Genomic DNA, 21879 nt, shown 5'->3' with positions numbered 1-21879 from the left:
CCTGGCCGTGCCTTGGAGGGAAGTGAGAGCGGCTGGAAACTGCTGGCACGTGGGGCTTCGTCTCCAGCAGCTGCCAGCCCCTTTTTGCCGGGGTGGGGGCTGCCGTGCCCAGACCCGGGGGGGATGGGAAGATGCTGCCAGAAGACGTGGGGTTGGTTCCTTCTCGGCTGGTCGGGTTGGTTCCTTCTCGGCTGGTCCCTCTGGAATATACTGGGGAGGAAGAAACGTCCAGGCAAGGTGTCAGAAGGAGCCCACCCTTCCCCAGCAGCTTCTGCTGGTGTTGGAGCTGGGGGACAACATCTCCTGTCCCCGGAGAAGGGGGTGGAAAAGCAACGTTTATCCTGGCAGGGAAGAGGCTGCTTTTCTGAACATGCCTTAGCACAGGGTCTCCTCTGTTTGAGCCGTGGCCTCCTGCCAAATTCCTGAGTTTCTTTCTTCAAGAGAGCAGGAGGAAGAGGGCTGGGCTTCCTCCCTATCTGACATTACCCCAGCCATAAATCTGTGTGAAGCCTTTCACGAAGGTGGCTGGTTAACTCTGCCCCCCACCCCCCCCGTGCCCGTCGGCCCCTCGGTGTTGGGAAATGCCTCGGTGGCAGACATGACCGTCTCCACCCTCGTCACCGTTCCCCTTTCGGCTTCAGCTGGGTACCGGGGGGGGGGGGGGCTGGTTGTTCACTGGAAGCAGCTCTCCCGGCTGGGCTCGTCTCTTTACACCAGCGCTTTGAACCGAAAGAGGTTGAAGTGGAGGAAGGGCAAGATCAAGGTGAATTTTGAGGCTTCTGCCAATGAAGGGTGGGGGAGAGCGGGGCTGCGAAGGGCAGGCAAGACGGCATGCGAGTTCCAGGGGACCAGCTGCTCCCAAATCTGCAGTATATATAGGCTTTAATTTCTCGTTTGCGGTGCTGGAGGGGTAACAGCTCTGTGCTGCAGCTGGGGGACCGGGGCTGCGTCCCTGGGCAGTGGGGCTCTGGTCCCCTCCGTCCAGACAGCCCTGGTGACTGGCACCTCCGCCTCAGAGCGCGGCACAAATCCGTGCCTTGAAAATCCTGTCTGAGAGTTCAAAGCTGTGTATTCTGGGGAGTCGGCGTCTTCAGCGGCATCACTCCTTGAAATGCAGAGAGGCGGCGGCTGAGGTGGGGAGCGGGAGCAGCATCCAGAGGCTCCATCTCTGCCTCCGTCCTGGCTACAAGGTTGTCCTGCTCCTCTCCCTTGAGGACACCGAGACGAGACCCGAGAGGGGACTTTGTCTCGGAGCTGTGGGTTTGCCTGAATTCCTGCTGGTGTACGAGCCGTTGCCCTGTTGGATGCATCCTTGCTTGGAAAGCCCCGCGCTGGCTGCGTGAGCATCCCCTGCGCCGGCATCCCGCCGCCGGAGCACGGCCGATCAGAGGGGCTGTCTCTGCTGCCTGCACACCCCACAGCGCTGGATTATTTATTCTTTTTTTTTTTTTACTTTTTTTTTTTTTTATTTCCTTACTGCTGCAGACTGGCTGGCAGGAAGTTAATGGCCTCCTTGCTCAGCAGTCCCTCCTCCCCCACCAAGGAGCGGCAGCCTGGCCTGACGTGGGGCATCCTTTGTTTGAGGGTGCGGGAGGAGATGAGGCCACCGAGTGAGACCCTGCGCTCGCCTCTGCTGTAGTCGTGGCTCAGGCCACCCCGTCAGCACGGAGCAGAAGGAATGAGGGGATGTGGAGACGTAGCAGCACAGCGAAACTGCATTTTTTTATTCCCCCCCCCCCCCCCCCGCCCCCGAAAAGGGGCTAAAGGTTAAGCGAGGCTGCCAAAAATAGCTTACGTAGGTGTGTCGGCAGGGTCCCCGCTCCCTCCATCCGCTGTACTTGCGTGACTTCAGCTTTCCTTCACGGAGCTGACTTTCTTTGCGGAGAAACCTGCCCCGGCGTGGCGGTGGCGTGCGGGGTGTCCCCGAGGGATGGGGATCTCGGGGCTGACGTTCCTCTGCCCTGAGTCAGGGCAAGCGGCTCCCGGTGCCTGTCCCGGCTCACCCAGACCCAGCACCTCGCGTTACCGGGGCGCAGCCGCTCTGAACCGCAACTGGAAAACCTTTAATTCCTGGCCATGACCTGAAGAACCTCCCTGGCAGATTTCTCGCTGTTAAAATCCTTGCCTTTCCGCGCAGAGCGAGCGGCTCAATACCTCTGGGCGAACTCCTTGCTTGGAAAAAGTTAGTGAGCGGCTCCGAGCTTCACAAGGAGCCAGTGATCTGTTCTTGGCATTCCTCTCCGCTCCATCTGGTAGCAGCCTACTACGTTAATAAAGTGATCTTCCAAGTTTGAGGAGGATGGAGGGGCAGGAAGGGAAAGAGGAACAACTGTGTTGCTGGGACGGAGTCCAGGTGTTTATCCCATGCTTTATTTGTGCCGAGTTTCTGGATAAGAACTGCCTTTTCTGTCGTGGTGCGCACACTTTGCGTGACGTGGAGCTCTGAACAGACTCTGCTTCTTTTTTTTTTTTTTTTGGGCTTGGTGTAAAGGAAAGCTGGCTCCCCCATATGCTGCCGTGGTGGGGGGGGGGGGGGAAGGACCCCCAGCACACATGGCTCTGAGGATCTGGGGGGTACGGGCTGCTTCTGCTTCACCTCTGTGTTTGGGGAAGGGCTCGCTGACCCCCCTTCTGTGGGGGAGAGGGGCTGTGGTACACGGAGAGCTCTCCCGAGGAACGCCGTGATTTAACGGTCGGAAGGCTGCAGATGGGAGTGAATCCTCCTGGGGGGGGGGAAGCCTCTGGTTTCTGAAGTGTTTGGGGATGTCCCGCTCCCAGGGCTCTCAGCGCATCAGGGTCTGATGGGGAGACCTCTCACAGCTGAGGCGATTCCTCCGGGGAATTGCCAAAATCCTCCTGTGGGGCTCTGCTGCCCTCCTCCACCCCGTCCCCGGGTGTCCCCTCCCCTCCCTGGCTGCAGACCAGCTCACACCAGCGGTGCCCCTGCGCGGGCGAAGCCTCTGCAGGGGTGGGAGAGGGGAAACCTCACCCGGACTCTTCGCAGGTAACTCCTCACCCGGCATTGCCAAGCTGCTGCTTCCCAACACCCCCAGGCGTTCTCCACCCACCCGGCAGATGCTTCCCAACTGCTCCTGGAGTTGGGAGGAGGAGGAGGAGGAGATCTGCTCCTGCTTCAGGTGTTTGGTGCCTGCTTTGTTGTTAAACCATCTCGTCTGAGCACAGCAGATGGCAAGTGAGCGGCTTCTTCAGGGAACGCCATCCCCGGCAGCCGGGGTGTGCTGCGGCGGGGGGTGAGGGTCCTCCCGCCGTCCTTGTCCTGCATGGAGCGCAGCAGAGCCCAGCCGGCTCCCCCTGCCCCGCTGTGGGGGGTTTGGGGGCTCAGGCAGGGCTCCGGGGGTGGGCAGCTGCCTGCAGCCCTGCCCGGGGAGGGGGGCAGCAGCCAAGGGCATCCCCCCCAGCCGGGAGCGCAGGGTCGGGGCTGGGGCTGCCTAGTATCGACCTCGCTGGAAGGGGCAGCCTGGGGATGAATGTTGACTTTCCTGAACTTGCTTATCCCTGCCTGGAGCCAAGAAACCTTGTGGAAAAACCCAGCTCCGTCGGGAGGCCCGCTCTGTTCCCATGAGCGGTGGCGGGGGGAGGATGGGACAGGCGCTGCTGTGTTTTGGGGGGGGTCGGGGATGGGGAAGGGGGAGCAGCATGGCCAGGAGAGCCCTTCCCGGGAGCGACTTCTGACTTCACGGCTTGGCAGCCCCGCTTCTCCTGCCTTCCCTTCAAATCTTTCCATCGTGGATCGAAGCAGGTTTGTGAAAACGGGCTGGTTTTTGCTTCGGCAGCTCTGCGGCGCCCTCGGGAACTGCCGGCAGAGCCTTTGGGGATGGGGGCCAGATGGATGCTGTGGGTGCTCACGGAGAGCAGAGCTGGCTGAGCGAACCCCGGCTCCCCGCTGCTGTCCTGCGCCGGGACGTGGCCGGAGCTGGGGTGATGGGTCCTGCCTCCTCCAGCCCCTGCTAGCCCGGCACCGGTGCGCTGGGTGGGCAGTGGGAGCGTCTTGGAGAAACAGCATCCTCCACAGTTGTGCTCGGAGTTGTGTGTTACGCAAAGCCAGCTTTTTGGGGCGGGCTGGGAGCAGATGCTGGGAGGAGGCAGCAGCTGCACACGTGGAGGGCCGGCCCAGCCATTTTGGCAGCCTTTCCCTGAAAACGCTGGGAGGAACTGAAGTCTCTTCCCTGCAGCCTGCTCTTTTGTAGTAGGGAGTTCGCAAGCCCTCTGCGAAGCGGCGTGGCGCTGCTTTTATTATTAAAAAGAGAACAGTTTATTTTTTTTTATATATATATTTTTTTTTTTTTTTTTTAAGCTTGTCCTCAAGAATCAGCAGCTCTTTGAAAGGCAGGATGTGAACTTGAGAGCCTTTTGGCAGAGCAGAGCCGATTACTTCCTTTGTTTAACTCTTCTTTCCCGAAACCCCGATACAGCTGCGCAAAGGTGACCGTCGCCTCTCGGAGGGGCAGCTTTGCGGGGAGGGAGGGGACGGGGTATCAGCATCCCGTGCTAAAGTCCGCGCTGCTGCTTCTTGCTGGACGAATCACAGAATCTGCCAGAAGGACTGGCTTCGAAGCAGCCTGTGTTGGCTGCAAGCGGCGCTTTGAGGCAGAGAGGCTCCTCGAGCGCTCAGGCAGCTCGCACGTGATGCGGGGCGTAAAGCAGCCCTGCTGTCGGAGCAGACGCCTGTCTGAGTCACGCTGAAGATGCCAAGCCTGGGTCCAGGGCTGCGTCAGTTGTCTCCTTGTAGAACATCTGGATGGTGCCACAGCACACTTAAGTGGGTTTTTACAGATGCGTCCCACCAGTCTCTTTATTGGGGAAGTTTAACTCTGTTTCCAGCTCGTGCGAAGCTCCAAAGTTCAAGCGCAGCCCCTTAACTTGGCTCCCTGGGAAGGCGGCTCTCGGGGGCAAAACCCCCTCTGAGGGCAGGAGCGGGACCCGGTGGGGCGCGTGTGCTGGGGGAGATACGTCGGGCCGGGGCTGAGATCGCTGGCGCGGCCTTTGCGCTGCTGCCCGGGGAGGTGGAAATGCCGCCTGGGTCTTGTCTAACGCATGGGTCGCGAGGAAGCTGGGACCAAGATGCTGGTGTGGGGCTGTTTGTGGGAGGAGGGTCTGTGTTTGCTCTCTAACGTCGCTGCTGAAGGAGTTTCCTACCTCAGCCGTGCCTTTAGTCGTCAGCTATCGCTGGGGGCTGCTGAAGCGAGCCGGCCGAGAGCTTTTTTTTCTGCCGCGGCTACGCGAGGGTGTCGCAGCGATGCTGGGGGAGACGGCGGAGCTGTGAGCTGCAGGGAGCGGACGGACCCTTCTCCACGGGGACCCTGCACCGCGCTGCCAACAGCAGGGTCGGCTTTCCTCTGTCTCACGGTTGCCGCACTCAAACAACCCCTAACGCAGGAGCTGGACGGCTCTGGCTGTGGCTGGAGGAGACTCGATTGACCTGATTTAGTGATGCAACATATAAAGCCTCCTCTCCGGTGGCTGTGGCTGGACCGGCGCAGCCTCGCCGGGGGGATCTTGCCAAGGACTCGTGCACGGGATCTTGCTGCAGGCTGTGAAGCTCCTCTTTTGCGGGGAACTGGGTTTTTGTGGGGTTTTGAGGGTGGTGAGCAGCCGCCCGCCCCGTGGATGGCACCTGCGGGGCTGGAGGTGCTGCGGGAACCGAACTGCTGGGGGCTGTCTGGCCCTGGGGGGGGAAGATGCAGAGCCGGGGCGGGGGGGGTAGGGTCTGCCTGCGCAGGGCAGGAGACCTCTGAAAGCCGGGCTGTCTCTGCCATCGCCGTGCTCCTCCTCGCCTTAGTTCAATTACCTCTGCAGCGCGTGAAATCGGGGGTGGCTTTTCTTAGTGTCTCTCCTGATGGGTGTAATCACCCGAGGTCCTGTGGAGCTGCAGATTAAAGGGGGTGTTTTTCTTTTTCCTGCCAGCCCCCTGAGCGAGGATGCGATGCCGCCGCCGAGCCTTCGCTCCATCACGTGTCCCTCTGCCCCACATACTCGCGTGCTGCTTCGCTTAATCTGACAGCAGCCCCCCGCGGCGGGGGGTCGGGCAGGGGGAGGGATCCCGCCTGTCCCATTCGTTAGGCTCTAATCAGGCGGAGGATGGATGCCAGCAGTGTCTGCGAGGGGAGACCCCGAAGCGCGAGGCCAATCCACCGGCCGTCTGGCGGCTCTGCCCGCGAGGCTGGGTGGGCTCCTCTCCATCCTCTCCATCGGTCATTAAAATAATCCGCGTCTGCCTGGCTGACGGAGCCGCTGCGGGGATGCCGAGGGCTCGGTGTGCGCTCGCCTGCCTGGGCTCCGCTCCCTCCTGCGTCGCAGCCGCCGGCTTGGCTGCCGCAGCATCACCAAAGCGGTCCCCGAGACCCACCGAAACTTGTCTCCCTTCCTCCTTCACCCTCCTGCATCCCCGCGCCCTCAGGCAGGGGGAAACACCATGATGCTCCTACCAAAGCAGGGGCAAAGCGTTTGGATCCTCTTGTAGCGTCAGGCACCAGGGGCACCTCCCTACAGGTAGCTCCCGGGGGTGTTCTTTTTTCCCCCCTGGCTCCCATTTGTTCTTGAAAGGTTACTGGTTTTGCCTGAGCAGCTATTACTTAGCAGCAGACTTTACGCCAGTGTCATGTCTAAGGGTGCGTGGGACTAATTATTTCCTTGCAGTTTGTCAGAAGAGGGATGGTTTGAAGCGGCTTCCCCCCCCCTGCCCCCTGTTTGTCTTCTCTGCAGCTTGTGCCTGAAGCCTGGGTGCCCGGAGGGTTTTCCTAGTGGCCCTTCAGGGCTCCATCTTCCCTGAACACGACTTTTCTTCCCTGCACGGTTCTCTGCCTGTTGCACTGACTTAGGAAACAAGTGAAGGGCGTCGGGGCAGGTGTCACGGGAGCACGCTCCGGTGTGACACCGGCTGGGGACCCTCTTCCTTCCCCCCGTGGACCTGGGGCTCGGCGCCGCGTGGAAGCTGCTGTGGTGGGCACCGAAATTCCTGCCGGTTCCAGTTCTGGAAGCCCTGGGCTCTGTCCCCACTGGTGCGAGTGGCCGCTCAGTAATTGCCCGGGTGGATTTGGCGTGTGTTGCTCGCGCGGCTTCCGAAGGAGCCAAGGCAGGTTGAGCAATAAACACCCTCCCCCTTCCCCGCTTCCCCAGCCAAGATGTATTTATGGTGGTGCTGGGGGAGGGCAGGGAGGACCCGTGGCTCTGCTCCTTCCCCGGCTGGGGCTGTGAGACGGGGGGGGAAGCGGGTCTGCTCCCCCGCCAGCCCCCCCATGCCAGGAGGGACCGGCCCGTCCGCGCCCCCGTCCCACGCACGCGCTGCCTCCCGCGCTCCCACCCAAGGCAATTCGCTCGCTGCCTTCTCATTAACTTTTAATTTATTGCCGGCTATTACCGTGGCTGATTCCCATGCACGGGAGACGGTTTTCCCTGCTCCAGTGCGTGGCGGGGATCCGGGCGTCTGTGTTTGCGCTGGCGGCAGCGGGGGGCTTGTCGCTGCTCCTGCATCGGGAACCCCCGGCCGTAAATTCCCCCAGGCAGGACTGAAATGCCTGGTCTCCGTGGGGCAGGTCTCGGGAGCTGGGGAGAAAAACGACGCCTAATCTTAGGGGAAGACGCTCAACTCGCGCGTTTCATCCTGCGCCTGGCGCAGACGGAGAGGTTACTCCTGCCTGCTAATAACGGGCTGCAGGGGCTCGAGGCTGAGTGAAAAGCTGCCCCAAATCCTTGGGAGGTTTCCTCAAAACGTAACAGAAGCGGAAACCTAATTCTAGCTTGGTCTGTGCGGTCTATGGCCATCTCTTCCTCTCCCTCGCCAGGCTGCGGCTGTAGCAGGGCACAGCCCGCTGTGGTGTTCCTGTAAACGCAAGAACCAGGGCTGTTAGCAGTCTTTCAGGTTTTTTGGTTTTTTTGTTGTTTTTTTTTTCCTCCCCTACAATCGTGGCGTTTCAGTTTCTCTGAGCTCCGCGGGGATGAATTTCTCCGTTTCCAGCCCTCGCAGTGACTGGGGCTTCCCTCCTCCCTCTACCCGGAGGCTGCTGCCGGAGACTCGGCTTCTCCCAAGCGTTATTAGCGTGCCCAGGGCATGGGATGCAGTTGCCATGGCGATGCGATGGTTTCGGCTGGCGGCACCGGCAGATAGTACGGGAGCTCCTGGGCCATGACTGAGCCGTAAGCGCGGCTCTGCCTGGCGGGGCACGCGACTCAAAAACGGCATTTGCCCTTCGCGGGAGCCATATCTCGCTGCGGCTTCCCTGCCAGCGTGGGGCAGCCCTCCATCCGTGTGCCCTTCAGGGGCCGGGGATGGTAAAATTGGGGGTCTCTGTAAAGCAGGAAAAATCCTCTGGATTTGCAAAGACCCCAGGCGGGGGGTGGCACTCGGCTGTCCCCGTAGGACCGTGACAGAGCCCCGTTCCCGTCCTCCCAGCGGGTCTGGGGCTGCTCTGCACAGCCCGTTGCCGTGCGGACCTGATCCGCAAATGGAGAATTAGCGATCTGGGGGGGCCTTCGGGGTTTGAGCTGTTTGTACTTAAAAGGTGGCTTTGTCTTCTTTGACCTTGGTATGAGTCAGGCGGTGACTTCCAGGAAACTCAGGAAAGGGCTGCGGGGTGCGAGCGGTAACGGGGGTAAAACAAGAGACAAGCCTCAGGACCGTCCTCCCGTGCCCCTGTAAGCTGAGGGAGTGCACTTAGTGGATTAGCGCTGCGCTTAATTAAGCCCCAGCTCCCCCGGCAGCTGCCTAATGGCACCTGGGCTTGGACAAAAGAAACGCCCGTCTCCTGCTGATGGGGTTTGCTCCGACGCTGCCCCGCAGGTACCGGCCTCCCCGGAGCTGCCCCTCCGAAGGGACCAGGGTCATCCCTGCGAGCAGCCCAGCGCCCCTTGAGCAAGGGCTGTCAAACGCAGGCTCCTTCCACGCCTGCCGTCCTGGCCACCGAGGCTTGTTGACCACTTAGAAGGGTTTTCATCCTCCTTGCGGTGGCCCGCTCCTCCGATGCTGCCTCGTCAAGGTATGAATGCGTTAACCCGGCAATTAGCGCGGTTAATGCTCCTTTCCAGGAGCAATCTTGGCTAGCCAGGGGCCAAGCTGGGCCAGTGTGGTTTAAACCGAGCCCCTCCTTGCCAGTGCCCCCCCTCCCCAAGCCGTTCATCCCTGCCGGCCGCAGACAGCAGCTGGTGGGGATTTGGTCCCAAGGTGTCTTGGGCTGTTTTGCCGCTTCTAAAACGTCACTCGCCGGGGCAACTCCGCGGCGGTGGCAGTAGCTGAGCCCTTCCCGAAGTGTCCCATAGCTCTGACCCGGACACCCACGAACCGGCGGCACCGGCTGCCGGGAGAGCAGGAACCGCGGCCAGAACGTCAAGATCACTGAAATAAACGCCAAAGCCGTGCCCGGTTCTGCAGTGTGGTGACCCCCCGGTGACCGCCCCGTGTCCGTTGCTCCCGGTGAGCGCGGGATCCTCCTGGAGGATGGGATTTTGTCATTATTGGAGTCTTAATGCAGGAATTTGTCTGCGCGAGCCGCAGGCTTGGTGAAATATCTGCCGTGGTGCTGCGTCCCAGTGTGAAGCCTTGACGCACCAGTGCCCGGAGGTCGCGGGGAAGGGAGCCTGAGCACGCATTATTACATCCCCTCTAATCAGATTAATCTTAAACAGAGATTAAACTATATCCTTCAGGCGGTCGGTGATCTGTTGTTTGTGTAAAACTGATTCTTGTCCTTTGCCATCTTATTGTTGGATGTTTGCGGGGCGGGGGGGGGAAGGGGGGGTGCTGTGGAGGGTTAATTTGGGCTTATTTTGTGGGGGTGTGGCTGGTCCTTACACCCTGGTGAAGGATGGGAGCTGGCTGGGGTCCCGTGGCCGATACCCATCAGATGCTCCGGGGATGGCCGAGCTGGCGAAGGGGGGGGGGGGGGGCAGGGTGTTTCCCACCCCTCTGGCACCCCAGTGTGGACTCCCCCCTCCCCAGAGCAGCGGGCGGCCGGGGTGGTGGTGGCGGTCGGACTAGATCATCTGAAAGGTCCCTTCCAACCTAATCGATGCTGCGGGACGTGGCAGCGGGACAGGACCCCGCGCGGGGAGGCGGTGTGTGTTTTTTGGGAAGCTGGCGGGGGTGGGTTCCCCCACCCCCTAGCCCCCCGCCCCGTGCCGTGCAGGAGGGAGCAGGGGACGAGCTGCTGCTTGCTGAGTTGTCTTTTCCCCTTTCTGCAAACCACATCTGCATTGTTTGGTTTCTGTGTGTGTGGGGGGGGGGAGGGGGGTGTCTCTTTATTTTTTCAGTGTGGCTGAGGCAGCTATTTTTATTCTCGAGTTTCCTGCGTTGCTGCTTTGCTGAGGTATGTGCTGCTCTTGCAGGTCTGCGGTTGCCCGTCGGTGTCTGTCCTGCTCCGGCAGCTCTGCTCCGCGGCGCTCGGCCCCGCTCCTCCCCGCGCAGCTGCCTTTGCTCCCGTACCCTCCCCTGACCACGCTTCCATCAGCCTCCTCGGGCAGAGGTGCTAACGCTGATGCTGTAAATAGATAATTGCTATTGCCGGAGCACACAAGCTCCCAAAGCGCAGCCCCGGGGGCTTCTCAAGACCCGCAGAGACCCGTTTCATGTGGTCTGTGGTCTGGGGAGGGACGACGGGAGCTGCAGCCACCCCCAGGTTTGCTGCGTAGCTGCCGGGTGAGAGCTTGGTGCAGCCACCCGTTGGGCTTACGTGGCTGGAGATGGGGGAAGTGGGGGCTGTGTGGTCTGAGGTGGCCCCAAAGCCGGGATCGGCGTCGCGCTCAAAGCCTCCGGATCCCCACGAGCGAGTGAGATCCGCCCCCCAGTTGCCCTCAGCGAGGAGCTGGGGTCTCTTTCCAGGGGGCTGCTTCGCCCTGGGCACCTCTTTGAGGAGCTGCCGAGCAAGAGGGCCGTTGGGTCGCCCGGCTGCGCAGGAGAATTTATCCAAGTTCTCGCGTGTATTTGAAAGCGAAACTGGGCTGCGGCGTGACACGCTGCCCCGATGCCACGCGTGTTCGGCGTGAACCAGGGCCCGTGCTGTCTCTGCCTCCCACCCCCTCTCCTGCACGAGGCAGCAACTTTCCTAAAATCCCGCAATCCGTTCCTGCCACCCAGTTTGGGCGTCCCGCTTTAACCCTTGGGAGAGAGAAACCTCTGAATCTTTTCAAAAGGCAGTTTTCACCTTCGTGCTCTCTGCTATCTGCATTATAAGCCTAAAGCGCTGCTCTGGGATGTCTTGGGTTTCTCTGCCGTCCCGTGAGAGCCGTCACCATCTGTTCAGGGTCAGATTTCCTCTCGGGGCTTTTCCTGGGGAGCGTTGTGGACGGAGAGCTTTGCCTCCACGGTGGCCAGTGCTGGGCAGGCTGGAAACGTTCCTCTTGCCAGCGTTTTCCTCTGCACCACGTGTCGTGCTCCAGACGCAGCGAGGGCGGCTGCCAGGGCTGGATCCGGCCATGGGCGAGAGCATCCCCTGTGCTGCAGGACGCAGCTGACCCCAGGTGAAGGACCAGGACCGGAGCGGTAGATCCTCACGCCATTGGGACCGACGCTGCCGCTTCTTGGCAATAATAACTGCCGGGGGGGGGGGGGGGTGTCTGGTCAAGCCCAGCCGGAGGTGTTTGTGCACCGAACCTCCCCTGTTAGGGCAGGGATTTGCCTCTCGCTATTTTCCGTGTCTCCTGGAGGTGGGACCTGCCCCGTGAAGTTCACGCATCTGCTTGGACGGGGCTCGGAGCAGCCTCCAGCTCGAGGATTAGGCGTTTACTTTTCTGCCTGGCCCGTGAGTTCTTCTAAACGGCTGATTTGTGTTTGTCGGTAGCAGAGGCTGCGCACGCTTTCAGAGGCAGCTATATGGCCCTTCGGAGTAACGGCTGCCGGCCTGGAGCCAGCCCCCGGACGGGGGGCTCCTGCTCCGCGCTCCCCTTTCAGCCCCGTCCCGAGGATTCGGTGCCCGCGTCGGGCTGGTGCAGGTGAAGTCGTGCAGCCTGTGCCCCGAGCCAGGCACGGTTACGCTGGCGTGGGCTATGCCAGGGTTGCGGTAGCCTGCTGTACCAGGGAACCGTAACGCGGGGCTCGCGCGGCTGAAACTTCAGTCCAATAAGCGAGTGAAACCACCCCCCTCTGACCCACTGCCGCTGGAGCACCGAGACGGGCACAGTCATCGTGAAGCGGGGCGTTAGCAGCATTTCCTTGGACTAAACGTTACCCTGAGGACTGTTCAAATGGAAAACTGAGGGTGTGTTAAGGTCTCTCCAGAAATCGGGCACGAACCTTGAATGGCTTTATCCCCTGGGGCGGGGGGGGAAAAACCAACCCTCCCCTTCCCCTTTTTTTTTTTTTTTTTTTGATAAAACTGAAGTTTAGCTGAAGTTGATATATTGAGATTGGGAGAGAAACGGGTGTCTGTTGGGGAAGGTGTCAGGCGCGGGTGAGAAATCCCGTCATCCCAAACGGCTGCTGCTGATCCCGCGTGTCCATGTGTCGACGTCTCCGCAGCCTCGCGTGTGCTGCTGCTGCTCGCCGTGATGCTCCGGAGTGGGGCCGGAGCGCTCGCCTCTCCTAGGGGGCTGCTGGTCACGGGCTGGGTGGGAGAGGGCGGCGAGCGTGGCCGTGGCTTGTGGGAACGTTGTGCCTAACCGTGTCGCTCTCCCCGCAGACACTACCCGAAGCAGTCCTTCACCATGGTGGCAGACACTCCCGAGAACCTGCGCCTAAAGCAGCAGAGCGAGCTTCAGAGCCAGGTGAGCGCGCGGGTCCCTCCTCGCCCCGGGGTGGCCGCGCTTTCACCCTGTCGTCACCCAACTTTCTCCCGGGCTCCGGTGCCTTCCCGCGCCCTCGCGGAGAGGCGGGTTTGGGGCGCGGGTCCCTCCTCGCGGGTCTCGCCCGTCTCAGCTGTGTTTGCTGTTCCCTTCGTCCGTGCCCTGCCGCAGGTGGGGAGGGTCCAGCAGGCGCTGCTGCTCCCGCTCCGTGCCTTGCACCGGTTTATCTTTTCCCTGCTCCCGCCCGGCCGCCCAACCAGGTGAAACGGCCTCATCTGGGCAGGCGTTGGCTCTGTGGGCGAGTATTTCGGGTAAACCCAAATCTTGCAGGGCTTGAAAGCTCTGGCAAGCAGAAATAAACAGATAGGAGGGATAAGGACTGGCACAGATAAGGATTTCTTTCTCTAGTGGGAAGAGCAGAGCCTGTTTGAGACGGGTGTTGTCCAGACGTGTCCCGTTTTATACCCTGGAGGTGTCCCTGGATCAGCAAAAGTCCCCAGCCCTGACGCACGGCTGTGGGCTGGCTTCTCGCGCCGATGACTCCCGGTGATATGGTGGGAACTGGTCCCTTGGGTGGGCCAAGGAGCAATCCCCGGGTTCCTTCTCTTACTCCGAGACACTGACCACAGAAACGTGGGCATCGGTTTTGCAGAGCAACGGCTGGAAGGGCAAGGCTGGCGCCGAAACGGGCAGCTTTGGTGGGTGACCCTTCTTTGTGGGACTCTGCTCTGCCGAGAGCCCGTGCCGAAGCATCTGAGACGATGCCCTGAACTGTTGCTGTGAGCTTCGACGTTGCACAACTGCGGACGCGTGCCTGGAGTGCGCTGCGCTGGAGGAAAATGCATCCAGGGGCACTTTTGGCTTGAGTCAGCGTCTCTCAGGAGGGCACAGGATGTGGCAGCTCTTCTGGGAATCTATTTAATTTCGCTTTCCCTTTGGAAAGGGGCAAAAAGACCGCCCGGAGTGCTGTCAGCAAGGCGTGTTGGCTTAGCTCGGCAGCGTAACGGTGTCGGTCCTGGGCGGAGGGAGGACAGCACAGGATTTGCTGTATGTTTTCAGGGTGAGCCGTTCATTTTTCGGGATCAGTGCACTCCTCTCTCCCTGCTGTGCTGCGAGAGATGCTGTGACCTTCCTTCCTTCTCTTGCCGGTAGCCTGAGAGTGCCAGGAGCTGAAAAGCAGATTGCATCCCACCGGAGGAGGAGGAGGAGGAGCAGGGGGAACCTCGGGACCCCACCTGTTAGAGAGAGCTGGTGGTGCCTGTGCAGCCGGCACCGAGTTTGGAAACCTCCCCTGTTGTAAGGTCTCTTCCTCGGAGCTGGTTGCCCAACAGCTCCCTGGCTTGCCCAAGCGCGGGTTGGCTCATGCTCAGGGCTCGGGCTAAGCCCGGGGCCGTCTTTGTGTTTCGCGGGGCGGTTCAAGGGACACGGTTGCTTTTCCATGGTAACAATCGAGATCGCGCTGCACCGAGCGGTCTGGAGTCTCCAAGTGCTGTTTCTACAACGAATTCAGGCTCTTCATTAGTGGTTGCTTATTGAAGGAGACGCCGGGGAGGGACTGTGCTCCCTGCCTGGGCTCTTTTCTGCAGCGTTTTGGGGCTTCCAGCTCCTTGTGGTGCGCGGGAGGTGGCTGGAGGCAAAACCAGCTCCTTCCAGGGGAGGGGTGTCTTTATCCTATCAAGCCGGTCACTACAGCTCAAACCCCAGCAGGAACCAGTGTCCCTGGGAGAGAAGCAGCCATGCCCAGCTCCCGGTGGTCTCCGGGACATCGGGGGCTGGAGCTGGGATAGCACAGGGCTGGAAGTGCCTTCCGCGCCCTCTTGGTCGCATGTCAGCACGTCAGAAGAGGGGCTGGGGGACAGGCAGGGTCTGCCGGACACCTGCACCCCACCTTTTCCGTGCTGGTTTCATACCAGGATGAGCTGCAAAGTAGGACTTTGAGTGGGAGGGAGATGGGGAGCCAGAGGGAGGGATGGGGAGCCGGGGGAGGGATGGGGAGCCAGAGGGAGGGATGGGGAGCCGGGGGAGGGATGGGGAGCCAGAGGGAGGGATGGGGAGCCAGAGGGAGGGATGGGGAGCCGGGGGAGGGATGGGGAGCCAGAGGGAGGGATGGGGAGCCGGGGGCGGGATGGGGAGCCGGGGGAGGGAGGCTGGTGAAGCTGAACCAGGTGGAAACTGCCAGGCTGAAGCGCCGAAGCCCTGGGGAGGATAGATCCTAAACAGGCTTCAGATAAGATCTTAATTCCTTTCTGCCTTTGTTCTGCCTACAAAGGGAGTCTCCTGTTTTCCAAGCATTTGTATTTCTAGAAGCGCTCTAGCCAAAGCACTAGCAGCCGCTCTGGTTTATTGACAATCCCTCCTTACTAATTGCAGGAGCTGAGCAAACCCCTGGGGATGGGAATAGGTCGCTTCAGCCCTTCCAAAGCAGGCAGCGGGGTTCGGTCTCGCAAATTAACAGGATGAACTGGAGCTGAGACGGGGAAAGGCTTGTGGAGAAGGGCTCGCTGGCTCCGCTTTGCAGTGGTGACAGCCTGGCAGGAGGTCTTCTGCACTGTGGTTTGCCAGTTCAGGTGCCACCTGAAAAACGCGTCCCAGCCAACGCTGCTGGGACAGGCAGAGTTCTGCACGTGGGTCTGGGAATAAAATCCCCTGTGGAGAAAGATCAGGGTTGTGTGAACAGTCGTGCCTTCGGGCTGGCATTTGCTAGCCAAACTCCACCGTGGCCGAGCCTTTGGTCCTCAGCGCGAGGCTTCCCCGAGCGCGTGTCCCTCCGGAGGAGCCGTGGCCGGGAGCTGCAGCAGGAGAAGGGCGATGGCTGGGTCCGTGTCTGATTTCTGACCGGTGGAGGGTCGTTCCCTGGCGAGGAGACTGACGCTCCCCGGCAGTTTTGCCCATTCCCCTGGAGCAGAGCCCCCGCGGGGCTGGAGAGCAGCTGTCCTTGTGGATGACCCCGAGGAGGCTGATCCCGTATTTCCTCCCACCAAAAATACACCGGCTATCCACCCTGGTGTGACTGGAAAAGCCGGGGGCTCACCGGAGCCGCTGCCGGCGGCCGTGCCGAAGTGGGCACAGGGCGGCTGCGTGCCGAGCTGGAGCGGTTTCACGTCGCTCCCGATGCCTCCGCTATTTGCGTCTGCTGAGAAGGCGTCTTCTGTTCCGGTCACTGGTAGATGCTGGATAATGATGTCTTGTGCGGCTAAATGAGTCTCCAAAGTGACAGCTTTTACGCCTGCAGCCTTCTCTTACAGCCCACGCGCGGCAAGAAAATTGCAGGTTCCTGGCCCGCAGCTCCTCTTTCGAACTCTTAAAATGGGTGGGTTTGGGTGCAGCCCTTCCTGCCGGAGGGTGGAGGCTCCCGTGGTGTGGGAGACAGGTCCCCGTCTCCTGTCCCTCCCGTGGCTGTCACCCCGGGGGGGATGCGGACACAAGGAGGGTTTAATGTGCTTGAGCTGAGACCTGCAAGGGGCTGTGGTGGCGAAGGATCACAACGTGTCGGATAACACGCGGGTGCACGCGTTGTCACTCTCCTTCCTATCACGGTGGGAACAATTCCTTTGGGGAAATTAATTGTGGATCCCATTTTTTTTAGTATTATTACAGGATGGGGTGTGGATACGGCACTGCCAGCATTGCTCCGCTCTCTGGCACAGCGTGTGGATGAGAGGCGGCTCTGAGCCGGAGCAGCGGGAGCGGGGCTGGGGGCTGGTGGGCTCGGCGGGAGCGATGGCTGTCTGCAGCCCCGTGAAAGTGTGGCGGGATGCACCCAACCGTGCGCTCCTGTCCCTCCTTGTCACCCGGGGTCACCTGCGCTCCGGTTTCCCAGGGAGCAGGACCCCGGGAGCGTGGCTGGAGCAAGGATTCCTGCCTCTCCAAGGGCAGCCTGTGGGATTTCTCCATGGCGGGTGGTCGCAGCTCACCTCTCCCCACCCAGCACTACCTGCCCCATCCCCTGCCTCCCTGACCCCCTGCCCCATCCCCTGCCTGTCCCAACCCCTGCCTCCCTGCCCCCCTGCCCCATCCCCTACCTGCCCCCATCCCCTGCCTGCCCCCATCCCCTGCCTCCCCGACCCCCTGCCCCCGTCCCCTGCCTGCCCCCATCCCCTGCCTCCCTGACCCCCTGCCCCATCCCCTGCCTGCCCCCATCCCCTGCCTCCCTGACCCCCTGCCCCATCCCCTGCCTGTCCCAGCCCGGTGCCCATATAAGGGCAGGGAGAAGCTGAAAAGCGCCTTGTCTGAGCGTTTCCTCCCTCCTTTCCGGCCTTTTCACCCAGCCCCGCCGATGGCTGCAGCCCGCCGGGACCCGGCCGCTCTCCGCCGAAGCCAGGAAGGGCCGTGGATCCTGTTAAATTACAGCGGGGACAGTATCTGCCTCGTGGTCGCCCTCGCTTCCTCCCAGCATCGCCCCCACGCTCGCACCGTGCTCTGATTTCCGTGGCCGGGTGTGCCGGCGGGCAGGAACCCCATTTGGCTGCGAGAAACAGCCTTGGACACGTGTTTTGGGGTAGACCTGCCCCCAGGTACCAGCATCGTCCCCCACCGCCCCTGGGTCAGGTCCCCCCTGCCGTCAGGCATCCCTGTGCGGCAGGTTTTTAGGGCCAAGTTCCTGCATCCTGAATGTTGGAGGGGTAAATAAAACAAGGAAGATGGAGGGGGACGGATTTAGGAGGGTAAAAATACAGAAGTTATCAGAGGAAGTGCTTAGGCTTCTTGCTCGTTGGCTCTTTATCTTTCTAGCCTGGATTTCTTGCATCTCCTCAAGTTGCGCATTCGTGGCCGGTGCCGGTGTCGCCTCCCCGGGGCCGGCTGTGCCGGGGGCTGCGGGAAGAACCCGCTTCTCGCGAGCAGCAGCTCCGGGCACAATGGCGGGCCCAGCATCCCCGAGATCTCAAGGAAAACAGCCTTTATTGAGAGCGGAGCGGGTGAAGGACGACCGCAGCCCCTCTGCCCGTCCGTCGCGGGGGCTGACTCACCCCCTGCCTGCCTGTGTGTCACAGGCTTCACGGCGCCGCTCGGGTGACCTTTGGTTCCTCGTGCGCCATGGTTAACACCTCGGGGCTGCTCCTTCCTCATCGGTGATGTTCAAGATACGTTCTTTAACCCAGCTAGCCAAAGTTGGGTTTGTTTTTTTTTCCCTCTGCCTCTTATTGCTTCAAGGAAAAGGAGACTTCCGCCTTGAAATCAGTCTCTTGTGTTGCTCCGATGCGCTTGGGCGTCTCAGTTGTATTAATATCCTCCCAGGGTGGACTCTGCAGCCTGGTTCGTTAAGCCTCTGCTTTCTAATGTCGCATTGGAGTTAGAAATCTAACGTGCCTCATAGATGGTACCATCTATCTAAGGGTGTCTGTGACACCCCGTGGCTATGAAGAAGGGGCGGGGGGCTCTGCTGGCCTTTCAGAGCTTGGGTTTCTCCTGGCTTGCGGGATAAGTTGCGTTTGCAAGCAGAGCACCGAGCTCTGCGGTATCTTCACCGCTATAACCCATGTGGCCAGTGGCGAGCTCTTCGTGTGCCCGCTGGTCCCGCCGCAGAGCTGGTGTCCGGCGTCCCCTCCTGCTCCAGACTGAACCCTCCGAGCCGCGGGTTCTGCAAAATGGAAACCGTGGTGCCTCATTTTCCCCTGGAAACCTCTTTTTTCCTGTGTTGTTCTGGACCGGAGAGGGGGCAGGACCCGCTCCGTGCTCTGCTGCTTGCCCACAGCTCCAGCTCCGGCACCAGAGGGGTTTGACCCGGGCACATCGATGTCACCCAGATGCTGCCTGCGCTGCCTGGTTCCGCTCGGGAGCCGGGCACGGCCACCGGAGAGCCCAGATGGCAGCAGAGGTGTGTCTTGGCTTCTCCAGAAGACACTATAAAAAGTTTGGCAGCCTTTCCCGAAAGGTGTTTCCAGGCCCAGCTGGACGCGCCGTCTGGATGGGAGGCAAATACGTGCGGGCTGAAGGAGCGTCTCCGTAGGAGTGTGTGTGGCGGGGAGAAATCAGCTCTCTCCCGCCTCCCCCGCGCTGCTGCCGCGTCTCTGCCTCCGAGCTTCATCCTGGCTCTGCACGTGAGCGCGGCGCCAGTCCGCAAGCATCCCGCAAGCTCTTTCTTCGCGGGGCCAGCCTGGCTTCCCCTTCCTCCCGCCGGCCGGCTGCGGGACGGGAAGGGTCACGGGAGGCTGCCGGCGCCCGGCCCCGGTGCTCGGTGGAGCATTTCCCGCTCCTGCGGCGGGAGGGAGCGGTGCATCGGCTGCGCTCCCACCCTGCTCCACCCAAGGCGGCTCCTGCTCCCCTTCTCACAGAACCATCTGGGGTGGAAGGGACCTTTCAGACCATGGAGTCCAACCATCAACCCAGCACCGCCCAAACCCCCACTACCCCATGTCCCCCAGCACCGCGTCTGCCCGGCTTTTAAATGCCTCCAGGGATGGCGACTCCACCGCTGCCCTGGGCAGCCTGTTCCAGTACTTGACAACCCTTTCCGTGAAGAATTTTTTCCTAATATCCAATCTAAGCCTCCCCACCGCCGGCAGCTCTGCCCCTTCTGCCCGCCACCTCCCACCGGCCGGGGGTGGGCGAGCATCAGCCCCCCGTGGCACGCACGGAGCCAGGCTGCGGCGTCTGCCCGTGATGGCTGCATGGGGACCCTGGGGTTTGATCTGCTCGCATGAGAGCCGGTGGTGACCATTTCATTTTGGCACCAACATCCAACGGTCCGCAGCGCACAAGGCGAGCTCCGGGGCAGGCGAGTCCCTGGGAAGGGCAGCTTTGGCTGCAACGAGAGCCCCTAAAGGCTTTTTCCTCCCCAGATGGGCAGAGGCAGCTCCCGACAGCCATCGGTGCAGGGGCAGGTCCTCGCAGAGAGGATGGAGGAGGTCAGGGCATCTCTCCGCTCGTCTCCTTCCCCCCGTGATGAAAACGGGGCGTCTTTCTGGCCGCTGGGATGTGAACGTCAGCCAAGCCAGCCCCTGTGTCGGGGCAGGCCGGGCAGCTGGGCGCTGTTTCCTTCCCCCCCAGAGCCGCCGAGGCAGCCGTTGGGTTTCAGCCTCTGCAGAAGCTGCTTCTGCTTCTGGGAGACTGGGGTGGGAGCAGCGGGGACCGGGGACCGGCAGCCCCCGGGCTGGGGAACACATCGGGGCCGGGGCCGTGTTCGCTCCCTCCTGGGAGAGCTGGATGCTCCAGTCCTAAAGCTGTGTAGAGCTATATTTAAAAAAAAAAAAAGAAATAAAAGAGAAAAAAAGGAAAGAAAACCGGGACTTTTCAGCTGCTGGGTGTGATGGGAAGGGCTGCTGGTGTCAGTGTCTGGCAAACAGAAATGAGGATGCTTGTGTTTTGCCGGCCTCCACCCTCCACGCTCCGGTTTCGTTATGGCCACCTGGGTGTATTCCTTCCCGGAGGTGGCTGAATGTCCCCTGGCGTGGAAACGCGCTGGGGCGGGTGTCGCTCAGAAAACCCCTGGGGCTCTCAAGCGGGCAGCAGCCCTGTGGCCCGTGACCTGGGCACACCGGTAGCCCGTGGGAAATCCAAAGCAAATCCGAGTCACCCCGACCCCTGCCGAAAGAGAAACAAGATCAGCAGATGCATAGGAAGCTGTTTGTGCGTCCCAGCTCTCGGCAGTACCCCGTTTTGCTATTACTGGATACGCCGGGGGGGTCTCCTGAGCAAGGCAGAGACCCGGTTAGAAAGCTGCTGCATCTCATGAAGCGCGTGGGTCGCGGGGAGGGTCTGCTGCTGAATCCAGCTGCTGTGCGTGGCAGCTTTCCCCGTGTTCAAATCTGCTTTTTTGTCCTTTGTACCCAGATTCGCTACAAGGAGGAGTTTGAGAAGAACAAGGGGAAAGGCTTCAGCGTGGTGGCTGACACCCCGGAGCTGCAGAGAATCAAGAAGACTCAGGATCAGATCAGCAACGTGAGTAGCTTCTAATCTCTGCGTGTGATATTGCCGTGACCTTCCTCCCGCCCGGGGGGGGGCTCTGCCTCTGCGGCCCAGAGCGGCCCCGCGCTCCGCCGGCTGCGGGCGAGCAGGATCGGGAAAGCCTGGCAGCGTGAATTCTCCAAGCCCCTTTCCAACCCCGGGCATCTCGTCACCCTCTTGCACCTCTCCCGGCTCCTCCGTGCTGGCAGCCGGATCCAGAGGGGGATCCGACTCCTTCACTTCTCCCGAGGTGCTCGAGTCCACGTGGGCCGTGAGAAGCAGGGAGGGGAGCGGCAGAGAGGGGCGTTTGGCGGGGGCAGGTGTGGAGCCGGGGCAGATGCGGACCATGAGCTGTCCCATCCGTCCCTGCTTGTCACCGTAACCCACAGCGTGGCAGCACTGCGGGGTCCGGCTGGCGGGGGACAGCCCCTCCGGTCCCGTCCCTCTTGCGCTCTCTCTGGCTCCTGTTTGTGCGTGGAAGCCCCGGCCGAAGGCACACCTCTTCCTCCCGTCCCTTCGCAGCTGTGGCTGTCCTCTGCCCGGCTCCGCTTGCCTTGACCCCTCCTGGTTCCGGCAAAGCCCTCTCCAGCTCTCCGGCTCTCTGGGAGCGTTTGCTGCAGCTGCTGTCGGTTTGTGCCGAGGCTGCGCGCGGTCCCCGGGGTCCCACCACCTGCTGCCACCAGCCCCGAGGGTGGGACAGGCAACGTCACCCGCTTTCCTACCTACAGCCCTCACCCCGCGGCGGCAGCTGCGCCAGGGCAGCCTTGTGGGGAGCTCCTCGGGGTCCCTTCGGCCGAGCACAGCTTCCCTCCTGCCTCGATGGAGGGGTTCCTGGGGGCCGTGCACGGCAGCGTCCCTGTCCTCCCTTGACCTTGTGGAAGGGGAGCTCTGTCCTTGCGTCTGCAAGAGACCCAGACCCTCCATTTCGGAAAATTACGTTAAAAGCATGCCCAAGGTCGGCGGCAGCTGGCCTGGCAGCTTGCGCTTCACCCGGCGGCCTCCATCCATGGTCCGTGTCCAGGTGCTGGTGGTGGGTACGTGGCAGACGTGGAGGTCCGTGCGTTGCCATGGTGAAGGAGGAGGATGCACGCTCGCACGTACAGCTGCGGCACCGACTGCGTCAGACGGGGGGTATCGCTGTCCCCGGCCCCAAACTCGCCCCGGCGCTCCCAGGCACAGGGAGCCCGCAATAGCATCCGCCTTCAGCAGAACGCAGGGAGTTAATTAACCTTTAGCCGCTGGTGAAAGTCACGCTGTTCCTTATCG

The 21879-nt window shown here is 61.5% G+C and overlaps 1 protein-coding gene across 1 annotated transcript in view; it reads left to right on the top strand.

Moving 5' to 3' along the window:
* The window catches only part of LASP1 (LIM and SH3 protein 1), a 34469-nt gene that overhangs the window by 6902 nt on the left and 5688 nt on the right, over window positions 1-21879 (top strand). Inside the window, exons 3-4 of the mRNA XM_054224576.1 lie at window positions 12627-12711; window positions 20500-20607. Coding sequence (XP_054080551.1) covers window positions 12627-12711; window positions 20500-20607 — 193 coding nt within the window. The remainder of the gene's footprint in view (window positions 1-12626; window positions 12712-20499; window positions 20608-21879) is intronic.

Source organism: Rissa tridactyla, chromosome 19 (assembly GCF_028500815.1).
Source record: "Rissa tridactyla isolate bRisTri1 chromosome 19, bRisTri1.patW.cur.20221130, whole genome shotgun sequence".
In the NCBI taxonomy this organism is placed as follows: domain Eukaryota; kingdom Metazoa; phylum Chordata; class Aves; order Charadriiformes; family Laridae; genus Rissa; species Rissa tridactyla.
Note: the sequence above shows the minus strand (reverse complement) of the source record. Positions and strands in the feature narration are given on the sequence as shown.